This window comes from Schistocerca serialis, chromosome 9 (assembly GCF_023864345.2).
Source record: "Schistocerca serialis cubense isolate TAMUIC-IGC-003099 chromosome 9, iqSchSeri2.2, whole genome shotgun sequence".
Classification (NCBI taxonomy): domain Eukaryota; kingdom Metazoa; phylum Arthropoda; class Insecta; order Orthoptera; family Acrididae; genus Schistocerca; species Schistocerca serialis.
In genome coordinates, this window is record NC_064646.1 from 281,111,112 (window position 1) to 281,129,628 (window position 18,517).

General features: G+C 42.2%; 1 protein-coding gene across 1 annotated transcript in view; it reads left to right on the forward strand.

The window, feature by feature from the left end:
• Positions 1-18,517, forward strand: part of LOC126419545 (alpha-tocopherol transfer protein-like) — a 66,040-nt gene that overhangs the window by 26,226 nt on the left and 21,297 nt on the right. Inside the window, exon 4 of the mRNA XM_050086734.1 lies at positions 17,136-17,246. Within this exon, the coding sequence (XP_049942691.1) occupies positions 17,136-17,246 (111 nt within the window). The remainder of the gene's footprint in view (positions 1-17,135; positions 17,247-18,517) is intronic.

Here is an 18,517-nt window from a genome sequence, read left to right on the forward strand (position 1 = left end):
ATTCCAGCTTTTAATTTCACCGAAGGTTGCATTGACTTTTCAGTCAGTCCATCCGACAATCATTTCTTTTTAGATTTCTTCACGTTTTTCATCAGCCGTTTCGTATAACTTCCCTGGAGTTCCTGTTTATTTCATTTTTTTAAGTGACTTGTATTCCTTCTTTCATCAATCAAATTATTTCTTCTGTTATCGATGGTTCGATGGTTCCTTTGCAGTTTCAGTCTTTGTACGTATGTTCTTTCTATCCAACTTCTGTACTTCCAGTTTTTAGTGATGCCCATTTCTTTTCAGGTGAATTGCGTGCTGAGCTATTCTTTGTCGCAATATGTGTAGTAACAGAGAACTTTAAGCGTATCTCTTCGTTCCTTGATTCTTTAATATTCCACTTCTTTGTGCGTTGATTCTGCCTGACTTGTCAATCAATCTTCAACCTACTCTTCATCACTACTAAACTGTGATGTGAGTCTATAGCCGTTCCTGGGTACGCCTTGTAATCCAGTACCTGGTTTCAGAGTTTCTGCCTAACCATGATGTAATATGACTGAAGTCTTCCAGTAACTCTCTGCTTTTTCCAAGTATGCCTCCTGGTCTTGTGATACTTGAACTGAGTATTCGCTACTAGCAGCTGGAATTCATTGCATAACACAATTAGTCTTCATCCTCTTTCTTTCCTAATACCAACCCCGTGTTATCCCATAACCCTTTCTTCTACTCCTTCTCCTACAACCACCTTCCAATCCACTATGACTATTAGATTTTTATTGCCCATTATGAACTGAAGTACACGTTCAGTATCCTCATATACTTTCCCTACCTCTTCATCTTCTACTTGTGATGTTGGAACGTATACCTCAACTATAGTTTCTGGTGTTGGTTTTATGTCAGTTCTGATGCTATCAATTCTATCACAGGACAGTTCACAGTAGCTTACTCTGCGACCTAGCTTCCTATTCATAAAGAATCCTACTCGTGTTATCCACTTTCTGCTGCTCTTGACAATACCCTACACTCATCCGACCAGAAATCATTGCGTTCTCCCCATTTCACTTCATTGACCCGCACTTCTAGATTGAGCCTTAGCAATTCCCTTTTAAGATTTTCTGGCTTTCCTACCACGATCATACTTCCGACTTCCATACCTCGACACGTAGAACGTTATCCTTTTGTTAAGTATTCACTGCTCTTGTCATAGTCAACTTCCCCTCTGTCAGTCCCCTTCCGGCGGTCCGAATGGGGACTGATTCGGAATCTTTCGCCAAAGGGGAGATCATCATGAACTGTTTCAATTACAGGCCATATGCCCTCTGGGCACACATGTGTCTTTAATGCATTGGTTTCCATTGCCTTCTGCATCCTCATACCATTGATCATTGCTGATTCTTTCGCCTTTGGGGGTAGTTTCCCACCTCAAGGTAAGAGTGTGCCTTGAACCTCTATCCTCTCCTTCGCTCTCTTTGACGAGGCCATTGGCTGAATGAGGGTGATTTCTTATGCCGAAAGTCTTCGGCCGCCATTGCTGATGATTTTTATTCAAACTTTAAGTGCTGAATGGGTTCGAACCCGAAATGGAAGACATACCCTTAGACGATGGGTGCAAACTGACGTCCTCTCCGATAAACATGTGGAGGAGTAGGAAGGTGACATTACAGACGATACGTGACTTTTAAATTCACTGGACTGCTGTTGAATCATCGGCTCTATCCATTTCAGATTCTCACTTGGGTGGTGTACATGTTAACGCTTTGGGGGCATCATATGGGGCGGATTAGAAAATGAGATGCTGCAGTGTTCGGTACTTTTTGAATAGGGCAAGGTTCGAAAGTCACAAAATGAATTTATTAATCATGCTCATACCAAAAGCACTTCCCTATGGATCACCATCATACATTTACAGGATAGAGAGGTACATTGTTCAGTAGACAACTGGAGACTATACTCAAACTTCCCATAAATGTTCCCTTAATAAACTCTTGAATAAGGCTAATTGGCAAAACATTAGAGGACTCTTAAATTATCACAGCCTGGCTTTAGGTAATAGAGAGTACGAGGCGACCTCAGATCACAAGAACACATACAGAGCCATGACAACATTTACTCCCCAATTTGCTGTTTCCTAATGATGCCAGGGATGGACATCAGGCCTGGTGAACTATCATACTTAAGTGAGTAACTGAAAAATTTTTTTCACGCAAATACGTAGTCGGGATGACATGTCTTACAAAGTGATTGGACACACAGATTTGAAGTGGTGAGATCCAAGGCACGTGGTTGCTGAGTCCCAAATTTACATCATCTCCAATAGATTCAAAAATGGGCAGTCCAAAGTAAACTCAGCTCTGTGCTTATTATCTGCAATTTGAGTGACACCATTTAACAATAGCGACGCCCGAGTAAGTATGAGGTGCGTTGGTGGACAAGATATACTCTAGCCCCAGTAAATTCAGAAATGGGAAAACATAGAAAGTAGTTGTCCGGCTCCATGCTTTGTGGTATACAATTTGAGCAACTAACTTTCGAGCGTGTGGAGAATTTAATGTACCTGCAACACTCAACGAGACAAGCAGCTCAAGATATTCGGAAAGCATTGCTCACATATCAACATGCGTATTATCCATAGAAGACACCTCTTTATCATCCTATATGTTGAAGACACACACAAGGCAAAGATACACAATCCGTTTGCTTTACTGTCAGAACAAAGGGTATCATTTCAAGCTCACGCAAAGCATACGAAATTATGCGAAAGTATGCAAATAAACGAATGCAAAATTCTTACCTTGCCACCGTGACTCAAATAAACACAATTAACCATCTTTCGATGTTAACTTAAGCAACGCCAATACCTTCGTCTCTTTTCTAATGGAGAGCTAACACAGGAGTCCAGAACTTACGGGGCACAGTGGAAGAAGCAGATTACCAGAAAGAACGCTTGTCAGAGTCGTATTCGGACGTATCAGGCGTCCCATATCACTCCACCTGCAAAAGCCCCACACCACTACAGAGCTTCCACCAGCTTGAACAGCTGACATGCAGGGTCATGGATTCATCAAGTTGTCTCCATACCTGTACAGGTCCATCCGCTCTATACAATTTGAAACGAGGCTCGTCCGACCAGGCAACATGTTTCCAGTCATCGACAGGCGAGGAGTAAATCTGTGTGTCGTGCAGTCATCAAAGGTACGCGAGTGGGCCTTCGACTCCGAAAGCTCATATCAATGATTTTCCTCTGCATGTTTTGCAAGCTGACACTTGTTGATAGCTCAGCACTGAAATCTGCAGCAATTTGCGGAAAGGTTGCACTTTTGTCACGTTGAACGATTCTCTTCAGTCGTCGTTGGTCCCGTTCTTGTAAGACCCTTTTCCGGCCGTAGCAATGCCGGAGATTTGATGTTTTAGTGAATTCCTAATATTTACGGTACACTCGCGAAATGGTCGTACGAGAAAGTCCCCACTTCATCGCTACCTCGGAGATGCTGTATCTTATCGCTCGTGCGCCGACTATAACACCACGTTCGAACTCACTTAAATGTTGATATGCTGCCACTGCAGCAGCAGTAGCCGATCTAACAACTGCGCCAGACACTTGTTGTCTTATAAGCGCCGAATTCTGCCTGTTTACATATCTCTGTATTTTAATACGCATGCTTATACCAGTTTCTTTGGCGCCAAGCGTATAAATCCACATCATCTATCAGCTCTGACCTTACTTGGGGATTTTCAGAATATTTTCACCCTTTCACTCATATGCAAATTAGTAGGCAAAGTAGGAATAAACTCAGCTGTGCAGAGATGACTAAACGAATCAAAAACCGCTTTTCCCCTTTTCAGAGGTTATGTGTAGCTGCATCAGAGAGGAATGATAAACGGACTAAGCACTGCCAGTCTAAAAATGCACCAGACGTACTTAACGTTCATTAAACAGTTGCAAGCTAGCTGTTTCGTTGGCAAACGTGCGTGAAATTCATTGAAGTCAGTGATACAAATTGTTTGGGAAGAAGCAGCCACCTTTGGAAATCTGTGGGTTACCTATCCACAGGCACTAACTAATTCGACGCCAAAATTTTTAAACATCAGGCCTTTCATTCGATTATACTTTTCTTCTTGTTTTTCCTGGCATTATTAGATATCTACATCTACATCTACATTTATACTCCGCAAGCCACCCAACGGCGTGTGGCGGAGGGCACTTTACGTGCCACTGTCATTACCTCCCTTTCCTGTTCCAGTCGCGTGTGGTTCGCGGGAAGAACGACTGTCTGAAAGCCTCCGTGCGCCCTCGAACCCCTCTAATTTTACACTCGTGATCTCCACGGGAGGTATAAGTAGGGGGAAGCAATATATTCGATACCTCATCCAGAAACGCACCCTCTCGAAACCTGGCGAGCAAGCTACACCGCGATGCAGAGCGCCTCTCTTGCAGAGTCTGCCACTTGAGTTTGTTAAACATGTCCGTAACGCTATCACGGTTACCAAATAACCTTGTGACGAAACGCGCCGCTCTTCTTTGGATCTTCTCTATCTCCTCCGTCAACCCGATCTGGTACGGATCCCACACTGATGAGCAATATTCAAGTATAGGTCGAACGAGTGTTTTGTAAGCCACCCCCTTTGTTGATGGACTACATTTTCTAAGGACTCTCCCAATGAATCTCAACCTGGTACCCGCCTTACCAACAATTAATTTTATATGATCATTCCACATCAAATCGTTCCGCACGCATACTCCCAGATATTTTACAGAAGTAACTGCTACCAGTGTTTGTTCCGCTATCATATAATCATACAATTAAGGATACTTCTTTCTATGCATTCGCAATACACTACATTTGTCTATGTTAAGGGTCAGTTGCCACTCCCTGCACCAAGTGCCTATCCGCTGCAGATCTTCCTGCATTTCACTACAATTTTCTAATGCTGCAGCTTCTCTGTATACTACAGCATCATCCGCGAAAAGCCGCATGGAACTTCCGACACTATCTACTAGGTCATTTATATACACTCCTGGAAATGGAAAAAAGAACACATTGACACCGGTGTGTCAGACCCACCATACTTGCTCCGGACACTGCGAGAGGGCTGTACAAGCAATGATCACACGCACGGCACAGCGGACACACCAGGAACCGCGGTGTTGGCCGTCGAATGGCGCTAGCTGCGCAGCATTTGTGCACCGCCGCCGTCAGTGTCAGCCAGTTTGCCGTGGCATACGGAGCTCCATCGCAGTCTTCAACACTGGTAGCATGCCGCGACAGCGTGGACGTGAACCGTATGTGCAGTTGACGGACTTTGAGCGAGGGCGTATAGTGGGCATGCGGGAGGCCGGGTGGACGTACCGCCGAATTGCTCAACACGTGGGGCGTGAGGTCTCCACAGTACATCGATGTTGTCGCCAGTGGTCGGCGGAAGGTGCACGTGCCCGTCGACCTGGCACCGGACCCCAGCGACGCACGGATGCACGCCAAGACCGTAGGATCCTACGCAGTGCCGTAGGGGACGGCACCGCCACTTCCCAGCAAATTAGGGACACTGTTGCTCCTGGGGTATCGGCGAGGACCATTCGCAACCGTCTCCATGAAGCTGGGCTACGGTCCCGCACACCGTTAGGCCGTCTTCCGCTCACGCCCCAACATCGTGCAGCCCGCCTCCAGTGGTGTCGCGACAGGCGTGAATGGAGGGACGAATGGAGACGTGTCGTCTTCAGCGATGAGAGTCGCTTCTGCCTTGGTGCCAATGATGGTCGTATGCGTGTTTGGCGCCGTGCAGGTGAGCGCCACAATCAGGACTGCATACGACCGAGGCACACAGGGCCAACACCCGGCATCATGATGTGGGGAGCCATCTCCTACACTGGCCGTACACCACTGGTGATCGTCGAGGGGACACTGAATAGTGCACGGTACATCCAAACCGTCATCGAACCCATCGTTCTACCATTCCTAGACCGGCAAGGGAACTTGCTGTTCCAACAGGACAATGCACGTCCGCATGTATCCCGTGCCACCCAACGTGCTCTAGAAGGTGTAAGTCAACTACCCTGGCCAGCAAGATCTCCGGATCTGTCCCCCATTGAGCATGATTGGGACTGGATGAAGCGTCGTCTCACGCGGTCTGCACGTCCAGCACGAACGCTGGTCCAACTGAGGCGCCAGGTGGAAATGGCATGGCAAGCCGTTCCACAGGACTACATCCAGCATCTCTACGATCGTCTACATGGGAGAATAGCAGCCTGCATTGCTGCGAAAGGTGGATATACACTGTACTAGTGCCGACATTGTGCATGCTCTGTTGCCTGTGTCTATGTGCCTGTGGTTCTGTCAGTGTGATCATGTGATGTATCTGACCCCAGGAATGTGTCAATAAAGTTTCCCCTTCCTGGGACAATGAATTCACGGTGTTCTTATTTCAATTTGCAGGAGTGTATATTGTGAGAAACATTGGTCCCATAACACTCCCCTGTGGCACGCCAGAGGTTACTTTAACGTCTGTAGACGTCTCTCCATTGATAACAACATGCTGTGTTCTGTTTGCTAAAAACTCTTCAATCCAGCCACACAGCTGGTCTGATATTCCGTATCGAACGCCTTCCGGAAGTCAAGAAAAATAGCATCTACCTGGGAGCCTGTATCTAATATTTTCTGGGTCCCATGAACAAATAAAGCAAATTGGGTCTCACACGATCGCTGTTTCCGGAATCCATGTTGATTCCTACATAGTAGATTCTGGGTTTCCAAAAACGACATGATACTCGAGCAAAAAACATGTTCTAAAATTCTACAACAGATCGACGTCAGAGATACAGGTCTATAGTTTTGCGCATTTTAGTTTTACCTGTGTCAACACATTATTAAGACGATATAAAGGCAGTTTACGAAAGTACATTTTCTCATGACGTCATGGTGTCAGCATGCTACCCTGAATTTAGCAATGTTAGTGGTAGAGAGTGACCGAATGCCCTTTTTGTTCGCATCTTTTCTTTCACGGGATGCAATTTGTGAATCCTATCAGTCTCCGACTAAAGTCTATCCAAAATTACTTTAGGATTGACACTTCGCCAGGAGCACGTGGAGGCGCGGAGCAGAGTTGCCACGTCCCACACGGAACATTTCATTCGACTCGTGGAAAGGAAAATTATTCACTTTATAAATATGGAAACAGCGTAAATGTGTTCTGGAAGAGTCGCAAAATGTTTTGATTTTAGTTTTACCTGTGTCAACAAATTATTAAGACGATATAAAGGCAGTTTACGAAAGTACATTTTCTCATGACGTTACCGAATTTTCGGCACGCGAAAAACTTTTTTGTTATTGAAGGCAGGTGAATACATTCTGTGAATTAAATCGTAAGGATAGATCATATTTTCATATGTTCGAAACCAGATCTTTTTCGGAGATCCTAATGCGAGATAATTTGAGCTAAATATGATGCACAAATAACCGCTCGCGTGTCAACTACTAAACATGCCCCCGTACAGTTTCGACACGAGAAACAGATCGCTGTGGGTTTAGAACGAAACTGTTATTAATTTTTCTGATCTGCCTACTTGATTCTAACACAACACAGCAAAAAACTAAGATCAAGTGTTTTTATCGCGGTGGGCAAACGTATCTTAAGTAGGCAAACGTCTACTGTTTAGAACGAACAAAAGCGACAGGAATAACAGGGCCTCCAGGGTACACCAGTTATGTTGTAAATAGTAATGTTTTTATAATAACAATATTTTTATAGTAATAATAATTATGTGTGATGTACAGAGGGGTCCAGAAAAATGTAGGCACTCTTTGACGGTAAATGTTTTTGGAAGAGAGTGACATACGGTTGCAATTTTGGACGGTAGTGTAGACCGTATTTTCTCAATAGATCTTGGTGCGCGTTTTCCAGCAGATGACAGTGCAGGAATGAAGTATTATTGTCGTTTAAGAACGCAAGGCCACTGATCTTATACACCAACACGCACCACAATTTATCGTATTCGAGACAAATTCGAAGCCGAAGGTACTGTTCAGGATCTTCTAAGGAAAGGTCTGGTCGACCAAAAACTTCATCAAGTCCTGTTTCCAGTACTGCTGTGTTGCAACATTTTAGCGGGTCACTTCAGAAATTTGTGAAGAAGGGTGCACTTGAATGCGGGGTAAGCCGATCATGCCTCAGAAGAATTCTGAAGGCTACAAAGTGGAAAGTAAACAGACCCAAATTGCTGCCCACCATGAACAAGAACGACCATAATCGTAGTATGGAGTAGTGACGGTGATTTGAAGGCATGCTTTGCGAGGGTGAACGGTTTGCAGGGATCGTTATCTGGTCTGATGGGGTGCAGTTCAAACTGAACGGTACTGTAAACCACCATAAGTGCGTATACACAGCTCCTGAAAATCCTCACGTTCAAGTAGACAAAACATCTTAATCTACCATGTGGTTAACGTGTTGTGTGGTCTGTCATCTCGCGGTTTGACTGGCCCATTCTTCTTTGAAGGTACCGCAGCTGGCGAGGTGTATCTTCATATGCTGCAAACATCGATTTTACCTGCCATCCGAGAGGTTTTTGGAAACGAAAGATTTTGATTACAACAAAATGGCGCACCGCCTCACTACCAGGTGTCAGAGCCTGCTTAGATGAAAATCTACCTGGACGATGGATAGGTCGAAGACGAGCTATTGAGTATCCAACATGTTCTCCATACTTTACACCTCTTGACTTCTACCTATGAGGAGTTTTGAAAAATGAAGTTAATCAACAGAAGCCAGCTACTCTGAACGAGCTACGGGAACCATCAAGGTGTCCTGTACTGCTATGACACCAGAAACATTAACAGCAATAGTTCGGTCAACAGTTCAGTGGAATCGACGTTATTTTATTTGCTAAGAGGAGCAATTTTTAACACATGAAATAACCTTTCCCCCGTGCAAGAATTTAAACAGTATGTTATTTTATTCCATTAATGCTGACTGTCAAAGAGTGTCTACATTTTTTGGACCCCTCTGCGTGCTGAATTCCTGAGATGAAATTTAGAATTAGCTGCTATTAATGCCTTCTTATTTCAATTTCAAAACTTACGACGATATAATTTCGTTACGTCGGTAATCACAGATGTAAGCTGCTCACACCAACCGTTGTTAAATCCGCCTGTGCTCCATTTCTACGGTTATAATGAAAAAGTCTCCACTGATATCACTCTAGTCCCTAAGATGGATTCTTGAAGTGTCTCTGTCACTGTTGTCATTTGATAAAATTATCATACCATCCATGGAATTTTTCTAAAGAGATTCAGTGTGCTATGCTCTTTCCACGTTGCTAAGCGTATGTTTGACGACTTTCTTCCAATCTTCAGCGGCGCTGTTCCTGGCAGTTTCTCTTGTGAATGCTCCGACAGCAGATAGGTTAAAGTTATTATTGTTCTAGGAAACCTAACCTTTAATTTGGGCCTACATTAACTCTGCTGGGTTGAAATGGCAGCGGTAAGGTGGGTGGTAGTCTAACGACTACATGCCTTCTACTTCTTAGTCCGTTTGTCGATTATGGAGAGATATTTTTTTCCATAGGCTCATCACTTACATCGACTTTATGATGCTAAAGTCATTCAACCCTTTCCTCTATACAGTTTGCCATGGTAGATGCCTTGTCAAAAAATGTAACGTGGTTCATTTTTTTGTGATAACGTCTTGTTTTCTTTGGTTTAAAAGCAGGAGAAAACCTCGCGAGGTGCCTGCATGAAGAAGAATAAATGTGCCGCCCCCCCCCCCTTTTGTGGATAGAATTGTCATTCTCTTGTCTGCCATCGTATGGCAATCCCCTGTCGAAGAGAATGACGTCGAACTGTTCCACTTATAAATTTCGACAAACTTCCCCCTAACATCGTTCAGTATCACACCACAAACACCACAGAGTATATCCTTCAACTGTAAAGACGAACACACATAAAGTCACAGGGCGCAACTATCAAACTGGACAGGAAACTGGCTACAACTGAAGCCCACTGCAATTAGGAAGTGTTTTCGTGTGGCATAAAGGTTTGGCAACTTCGGGGATTTTCTGGAACTGCAGGTAGTGTGATATTGGCGGAAAGTGTCCCATCTTTGATGTTTGGGCTTCCTCCCCTACCACTTCCGTCCTCGCCGTCAATGCTAAAATAATTTTCGACAGATTATAGTGTGAAAGTGTGAGAACCTCCAACAAATAATTACGAATCGTGTAACTGAGGCCGGATGTGGGTACCAGCCCCATATTTCACGTAGCCGAATGTAGGACGCTGCCTATAAACCACATCGAGGCTGGCCGGTACACAGGTGGAGTTGATCGAACGCCAGCGCACCTGCCCAACCACACATTCTCCAGCTGTCAAAATTTGTCATAAATTCTACCTGCAGTTCAGCTACCAGCATGTTTCACTCCAGCATACGAACATGACAACGAATACACTACAACAATATCACTCTGTGGAAGTTGGTACATTGATAAATGGGTCGCAGAGAGGTTTGGTAAAAGCTTCAGTTTCTCTAGAGGTCCAGCGTCTCCCAACTTTGCATAAGTACATTTGTTACAGCCATTGCACAAAGCTGCAAACGTTTCCATCAGCACTGGCAGAACTCACGCAAACGTAACGTCTTACTTTCACGCCAACACTATCGATACACAGCAGAAGGTTACTTGCATATCAATGGACAACATGAATCTGCCATACTTCTACTATGTTTTCCAGAATTATTATTACTGTTAATAAAATTACCACGTGGGTCTTTCTACCATACCGCCAGGATAGTTTAAGAAACGCTGGCATTGTTCTTATTATTAAACATGCCACACAGGTCTTGCTACTATATTACAAGGATAGTTGAAGAAATGCTGACACCTTCTCAACTATCCACATTTACAGAATACTCTCCCTGTAGCAACCAAGTGGTCGTCGGCAACGATTTAGTCACAACACTGGCACAGTAGACACTGGAATAGCCAAAGCACCCAGCTCACCTACATGAATTGTGATAATCGACTCATGAATGGCATAAGATCTGTGCATTTTATGACATCGACTAAGCCTGTGAATTTAGCATAAACCAAAATATTACGTTACGTTTGATTTACAAAGACCATGTGCAAAAACAAAGCTTACTGTGCAATAACTGTGGAGCTGCCTGTTGCATCATATCCGACCATTCCAGGCCCCAGCAGCGTTCTTTATGTCCTTTTCCTCTGTCCTTCTACGACACTTTCGTATCTTTCACCTTGTCGTAATGAAGGGGTGTCCGCTGCTGCTAAGTGCGCACCATCTCTGTCAGTTCGCAGCCATCTGACGGCATTCGAAACTTCTCCAAAGCCTTAGGTGCGTCCGTGTCAAGGGGACTTGTGTTTTTACGGCCACCACCGTCCTACCCTGCTACAATGGTGGAGCTCAGTCAGTCAGCTGAATTGAAACTTGAATAACTCGTGATTCGCTGCTCGGTTCACGAAGCCGTTCGTAACGCGATTACTCAAATAAAATTCTCTGTACAGCTCTTTGTGCTTACACTTGCTTAGTCCCTTCTTTCATTACTTTGATTTATCCGGTTATTGACGAGGAGAATTCTTAGCGTGCACAATGGACAGACATACCACTGCCAACTACCAGTGTCATGATGTCATGTCTCAGCTTGCTGACAGTAAATCGGACGATGCTTATTGATGTAAGGAAGAACTCCACTAACAACTGGCAAAATTATTGTTTATTAAAACACAGGGTATCGCGGCTTAAAGCCGCATCATCAGGTGCAACCTACACAGTAAAAAGCAAAGTACAGTGGATATTATAATTAGTAAAAATGTCTTAGAATATACTCACAACGTTAAAATATCATAGCCATGACATACCCATCGCTCCTAGTCCAAATATACTATTCAGAGAATATCGTCAATACCATAGTGAGCGAAAGGTGAAGAAAATGTGCTCCACTCTTTAAAATTTGCCTGCATCTAAAAAGAAAAGAGAAAATATTTTTTTGTGAACGCAAGCTAAAAGTTTTTAAAAAGGGCCCAGATTGGCGATAAAAAATTGTCACTGCTAACCTGATTAGTCTTGGCACTGTGCAAATTACTATGTGGAAAGTATCAGGTGGCAGCGTCTTACCAGTGTGACAGTAGGGGAACTCCGTGCAGGGCAAGGCAAAACAACAAAGAGAGACTAGCTAGCTGAGGGAACGGAAGCTACCCTTGTGCAGGGTGTGACGTCATATAGTCATGACTACAAGCGCTGATTCGCTATCTTTACAACCGAGAATAATAGAGTATTTTATTACGTACTAGCACCTAATCATACAAGCAATCAACATTATCCAGAATGCTGTGGTTCTTTAATTATTCAACGTGAACTGTGCGTTTTCATTTTTATGTTTAAAACTTCCTAGTTCCTCTAATATGTTCAAAATTTGAAGAAATTTAAATTTCCTGCGGTGCTTGTGATGCTGTGACCCTATTCGTGTAAGTGTGCTGATAATGCAGATCGTGGGCTATTTAAGTTAAGGGGTTCCTGAAATCTTATTCGAAATGACCTAGCGGTTTGCAGTCACTGCATGTAACGACCTATAAACTCGCTTCATTATCTTTGTTTACCACAACTTTATCCTTGTGCCAGGGCTTTCTGCTTAGATCCAAAAATGTGAAATAGCTGGAATAATGTTTTTAGATCTCATACGTCTACCATTTTTTTCGGACACTGCACTCAGATATGGTAATCTACAAAAAATACAGCGTTCCTTTGTCTGCTCGGCTGGTATAGGCGTTCAAAAACTAAAAAATAAAAAGTCAGTAGGCTTAGATGAAGTACCAATCTGTGTATTGAAACAACGTGTAGGGATTATACGAGGCCCATTAACAAATATAATAAACGAATCCTTTACATCAGGGACACTTCCAGAGCAGTTAAAACAGGCAAGAGTTGTTCCTTTGCTTAAGAAACGTAATGCAGGAGACATAGAGAATTACCGGCCCATTTCCCTGCTGTCAGCATTCTCAAAAATAATAGAAGCAGTTATGAAAGACAGATAAATGAATTACCTGAATAAATGCAATCTTTTAAGCAAATCACTGTTTGGTTTCCGAAGTGGCAAAAATACGGAGTCAGCCATAGTAGAAGTCACAAAAATTGTACTTGATGCTCTTGATAAGGATGAGTGTGCCACAGGCATAATTTTATATATTTCTAAGGCGTTTGATACAGTCGACCACAAGATTCTATTAAATAAATTAGAAGCATTAGGAATAAGAGGGGTAGCTAATGACTGGTTTCTATCATACCTAACAGATAGGGTACAAAGAGTAGAGATAACACACACTTCAAATAGATCTAAACGTTTAGTAAAACACTTATCAGAATCAAAATACATTAACATAGGAGTTCCGCAAGGTAGCATATTAGGACCAGTACTGTTCCTAATATACATCAATGACTTTCCGAATAGTGTAAAAATTTTCTTCGCTGAAATCAGCAATATTGGGCAACTGTCTAGCCGCAGTTGATACACCGGTTCCCGTGAGATCACCTAAGTTAAGCGCTGTTGGGCGTGGCAGGCACTTGGATGGGTGCCCATGCATCCGCCATGTACTGTTGCCATTTTTCGGGGTGCACTCAGCTTCGTTATGCCAATTGAGGAGCTACTAGACCGAATAATAGCGGCTTCGGTCAAGAATACCATCATAACGACCGGGAGAGCGGTGTGCTGACCCCACGCCCCTCCTATCCGCATCCTCCTCGGAATATGACACGGCGGTCGGATGGTCTCGGTCGGCCACTCGTGGCCTAAAGACGGAGTGATGATAGCAATATTATAGTCACTGAGAAAACAAGAGAACTCCTTGCCGAAGAAGCAAATGTAACTCTCAAGGAAGTTTATGATTGATCAATAAGCAATAAAGTGACATTGAATATAAAGAAAACTAATGCCATGAATTTCAGTTTGAAGAGGAAAAATGACAACGTTAAATTAAACGTTGATGGCACCTCTATAGACTGCGTAACTATTGCAAAATTTCTGGGAATGAAAATTGATTCTCAGTTGAAGTGGTGTGAACACACAAAGGTACTTGCAAACAGAATGTCATCAGCATGTTATGCCCTTAGAATCCTGTCATCAGTGTGTAACATGCAGTGTCTTTTAGTTACATATTATTCATATGTACACTCAGTTCTTAGCTATGGCATTCTTTTTTTAGTGAACAAACCCACAAAATATGAACACAATTTTCAAACTCCAGAAAAGAGCCATAAGAATCATAACCAAAAATACTAGTCAAACTCATTGTAAGGATCTGTTCAAAACACTGGAAATTTTAACTGCTCCATGTGAATACATTTACCAGTCAGTTGTACACATCAGAAATAACATTGGTAATGACTGCACAAACAGCTCTGTCCATGACGATGCAACAACAGATAGACTCAACTTACATTTACCAAGAAAAAATAAACATAAAACTCAAAACCGCATTTTCTTCCAAGGAATAAAACTGTACAATACATTATCAAAAGAGATTAAAGAAATTGAAAAAAATACACATATTTAAAAAGGCAGCTAAAAAGTACCTGTTATGCAATACATTTTATACATTGAAGGATTACTTAGAATAAACAGAGTAGGGGTCTGATAAAAAAAGTTGTATAAATAAATAATAATAATAATTATTATTATAAAACATCCAACATTCCACATAAGACCTTCAATTTATGTTTTTTCCCTTCCTTTTTCCTTTCTAGAAATACTTACCCGCCAGCTAGACATAGCACAATACTAACACCTCTTCCTCTTTCTGAGCTCAACATCTCACTCATTATGGAGGGATGCTGACTCAGTGTTTCAGGATAGCAAATGGGAGGTTGTGGTACAGAAAATGGCCTAGAGATCACCAGTGTGTGTGTGTGTGTGTGTGTGTGTGTGTGTGTGGATGTGGATGTGTGTGTGTGTGTGTGTGTCTGTGTGTGTGTGGGTGGGTGGGTGGGTGAAGTGTTATGAAACGATGTGTGAATAGGGTGTGCAATGGCTGATAGTGAGATATGAGCGAACAGTGTGGCATTACATTATTTAATAAGTTATTTGTAAAAAAGTAGTGTATACCAGGAGTAAATCTAATGATTGTCTCTAACTGGAAGTCTGCAAATATATGTGTATACGAATTAGCTTATTTTAAATTGATCTAAACTTCTAAATACTCTGACATGTCATATATCATTGTAAAAAGAGATCTACAGATGAATAAAGCTACTAATACTATACTACTACAACAAACAAATCTGCCTCTAATCCAATATGGGAAGAAAGATTTTTCTTTTTCAATATACTTCTATTAATTGTGCTAACAAATTCTGGATCTTAACCGTTCTGATTTGCTGTACACTGTATAACCTAATATTCAGCCACTTGAGCTTAGCTCGTAAGAGACACTTCCTACATATGGTTTAACATGGCCCACAATACTGCGGATTTATATTGCAATGGGTGATACGACTGCCTGTGTATAGCAAAATCTGTCGTGGCTGCCTTTCGCTAAACATTGAAGCCTATATTTTCACTTTTTATCGTCTCTTGGAGGTCCCAAAAACGGTAAAGTGTCAGTCTAGACACACTGCCCATTGAACTGTATCTTATGGTTTAAACTATTTAGATCCGTAAGAAACTGGTCCCTTTCAACAGGCCGTGCGGTTCTAGGCGCTTGAGTCCGGAACTGCGTTGCTACTACGGTCGCACGTTCGAATCCTGCCTCTGGCATGAATGTGTGCGAAGTCCTTAGGTTAGTTAGGTTTAAGTAGTTCTATGTTCTAGGGGACTGATGCCCTCAGATGTTAAGTCCCATAGAGCTCAGAGCCATATAATATGGTACCATCGTAAAGATATCTATTCAATGAAATTAATCTTCTAGCATGCTGAGGGCATTTTGTCATTAATTCTAGCTCAAAGTTTGCCATAAAAATATTTTCTATGCAAGAGGCAAATGGAGAGCTTGTTGTGAATAAAAACAATCCATGAATTTAAAGTACTTAGGAGGTAAAACAGTTTTTGTTAAAGCCAGCATTTCTTCCACCTCCTTAGATGGTCTCTCCGCAAAGGTCTTCAGATTCTCCACACTAATACTTTAATACAGCTAATAAACTATTTTCGTTGCTGCAATGAAGAATTCATTTCTCAGCCCTAGAACCCCGTGTGACCAGCTCTGCAACTGGTTATTTTAGTGCACAATCATGCAGGACCCATGTAGAAGTTGTTTGTCGTCTATCATTAGAATATTAATGACACATGGCGGTATGTTTTTAGACACACAAATTATTAAAAAAATGACGTCATAATTTTAAATTTTGCCCGTCACTAACATTGTCGTGCCTATAGTGCAATAATCTGAAAGATGATCTGGCATAAAATCTGATTCCCCCCGTCTCTGGACCAGGGAGTCATGGGACAGTGCTAATGGAGTGTAACGTCCTGCATTCCTTTTTTCGCAGCCACTAATATTTGGCACAAAGCGGCTCCTTAGCTCTCCTCATGATGTTCAAACAATGCCTTTCCAGTGCTTCACATTACAAGGGTTTGATCCTGGTTCTTACACGTTGATAGGTGCTGTCACTTGAAAGGTTGCTCCAAAATTTTATACTGTTTAAAGTCAAATAATTTACATATCTGTCCAGAAACATCTGTAACCACTCAGGGTTAGTATTTCATCTGTAATCGTTGGGCGTTCGTGTCGTCAGAGGCTACAGTCTACACCTAGTACCCATTCTAGTTCTATGTTTGGCGCCTTGGCATCCATGCCTTAAACACAGTCTCACCTTTATGTCTGAGCGGTTCACGGGAACCGCTACACGACTTTCCATCTGCCTACATCGTCTCAACACGATCACGTTCCTCTGTGTCTCTCTACTGATAATCCATTCCATTTCGGTTTAATACGAGGCCAGAGCACATCGACAACTCACGAGATTCAAAACTAATGTCCCTGGATATAATTTAAATATTAGTGCATGGAAATTGCAACTCTTCCTGCAGGATATGTTGGAAGACAGTATATGTGAAGTCGAATAGTAAAGGTTTCTTGAGTTCTCAAATTTAAACATTCGGACACCTTAACAAGAGATATTTAGATTCGGCTCCATGTGCTGAAACTTCTTTGTTTTCACTTGTTACAGGAAGCATATCCGCTACGACCTAAGGCCTTCCACGCTATCAACAGCCATCCAGGTGTCGAGAAAATATTCTCATTTTTCGAGAGTTTTCTTAAAGAGAAGATGAAGAAAAGGGTAGGTACTACAATTTGTATGACGTGTTGTTTGCAATTTACTATATGAATCGCCAATACCCAGACTGTCTGGTGGAGAAGAATCAAGTGAAATGTTACTTCGTTGTACACCAGAGCGTTCAGTTGGAAAATGTGCTCACAGAACAAAGAATCTCATCAGCCTCTTCAGTAATACTTAGTGCTGTAAATGTATTTCGTCCCCTGAGAGGATAACTATAATGCACAAATTTAATTAAACCGGCTTTCATTTCTAGTGCTTGTAGACATAGAAAAAAGTTGCCTGTAACACATGCTTGGGAATCAAGAAGGCAGCAGCGATAAAATACAGGAAGCGCAAGGTACGGTGTCCCCTCTGGTTTTTGATGGCTAGTTCGTCAACCAGCTTTAATTTCAGACTATTAATTGGCTCACCTTGTTATTTCCTCATGACTGTCAGTCTCGGGGCTTCGTTACCAAAGTCTGCAGTAGACTTTGGAAGTCAAGAGTACGGCAAAATATATAATTTCTAAAATAATTACGACACTTCTCAAATTAATTTGACGTGCATTCCTATTCTCAAATACAATGACTCTTCACATCATCGTCTCTTTAGAGAGAACACCGCAATAACTTCAGTGCGAAGTGTCAAACTGACAACTCTAGATAGACCCACAGAATGCTAACATCTATTCGAAAGATTACGAATCTCTATCTTGTTTACTGTAATGTCATCTTTATTGTCATGGTGCTCTTTATTCTATAACTCGCTCAAGCCGAGACCTACCACGTCACAATCTGCTCTCAATTAACAAAGCCAAAGTCTGATGGTATGTACCTATCACTATTTTTGAGCCCCATGTTAACGTCTCGAATTTCTGTAAACTCTAAATAATGGATAACTATTCTTTCTAAGTAGATGAATAATTCAACTCGTGCTTACTAAGACTTCGACTAGCGAAAGCTATGGCTCTACGCTCAGCTTTATCTGAAACCCATTCTCCTTGGAGTATCCCAAAACATGAGCCATATTCAAATGCACCCCAGGTTCAGGTAGTCTGGGTTTTAGTAAAATCAGTAAACCCGAATCATTCATTGTCTAGATCCTTATGAATCTTCTGAAGAAGCCAACAAAATTTAAAAATGTACACAATATTATACATTCTTCTAAGGTTTGTGTTCTTTCTTGATCGGTTTTTTACTCGTTTAATTCCCATAATATTACCTAAAAACTTTACCTTTTGCCTCCCAAAATGTGACTTTGAAAATTTCCCTTTTCGTCTCATCAGCTTAGCG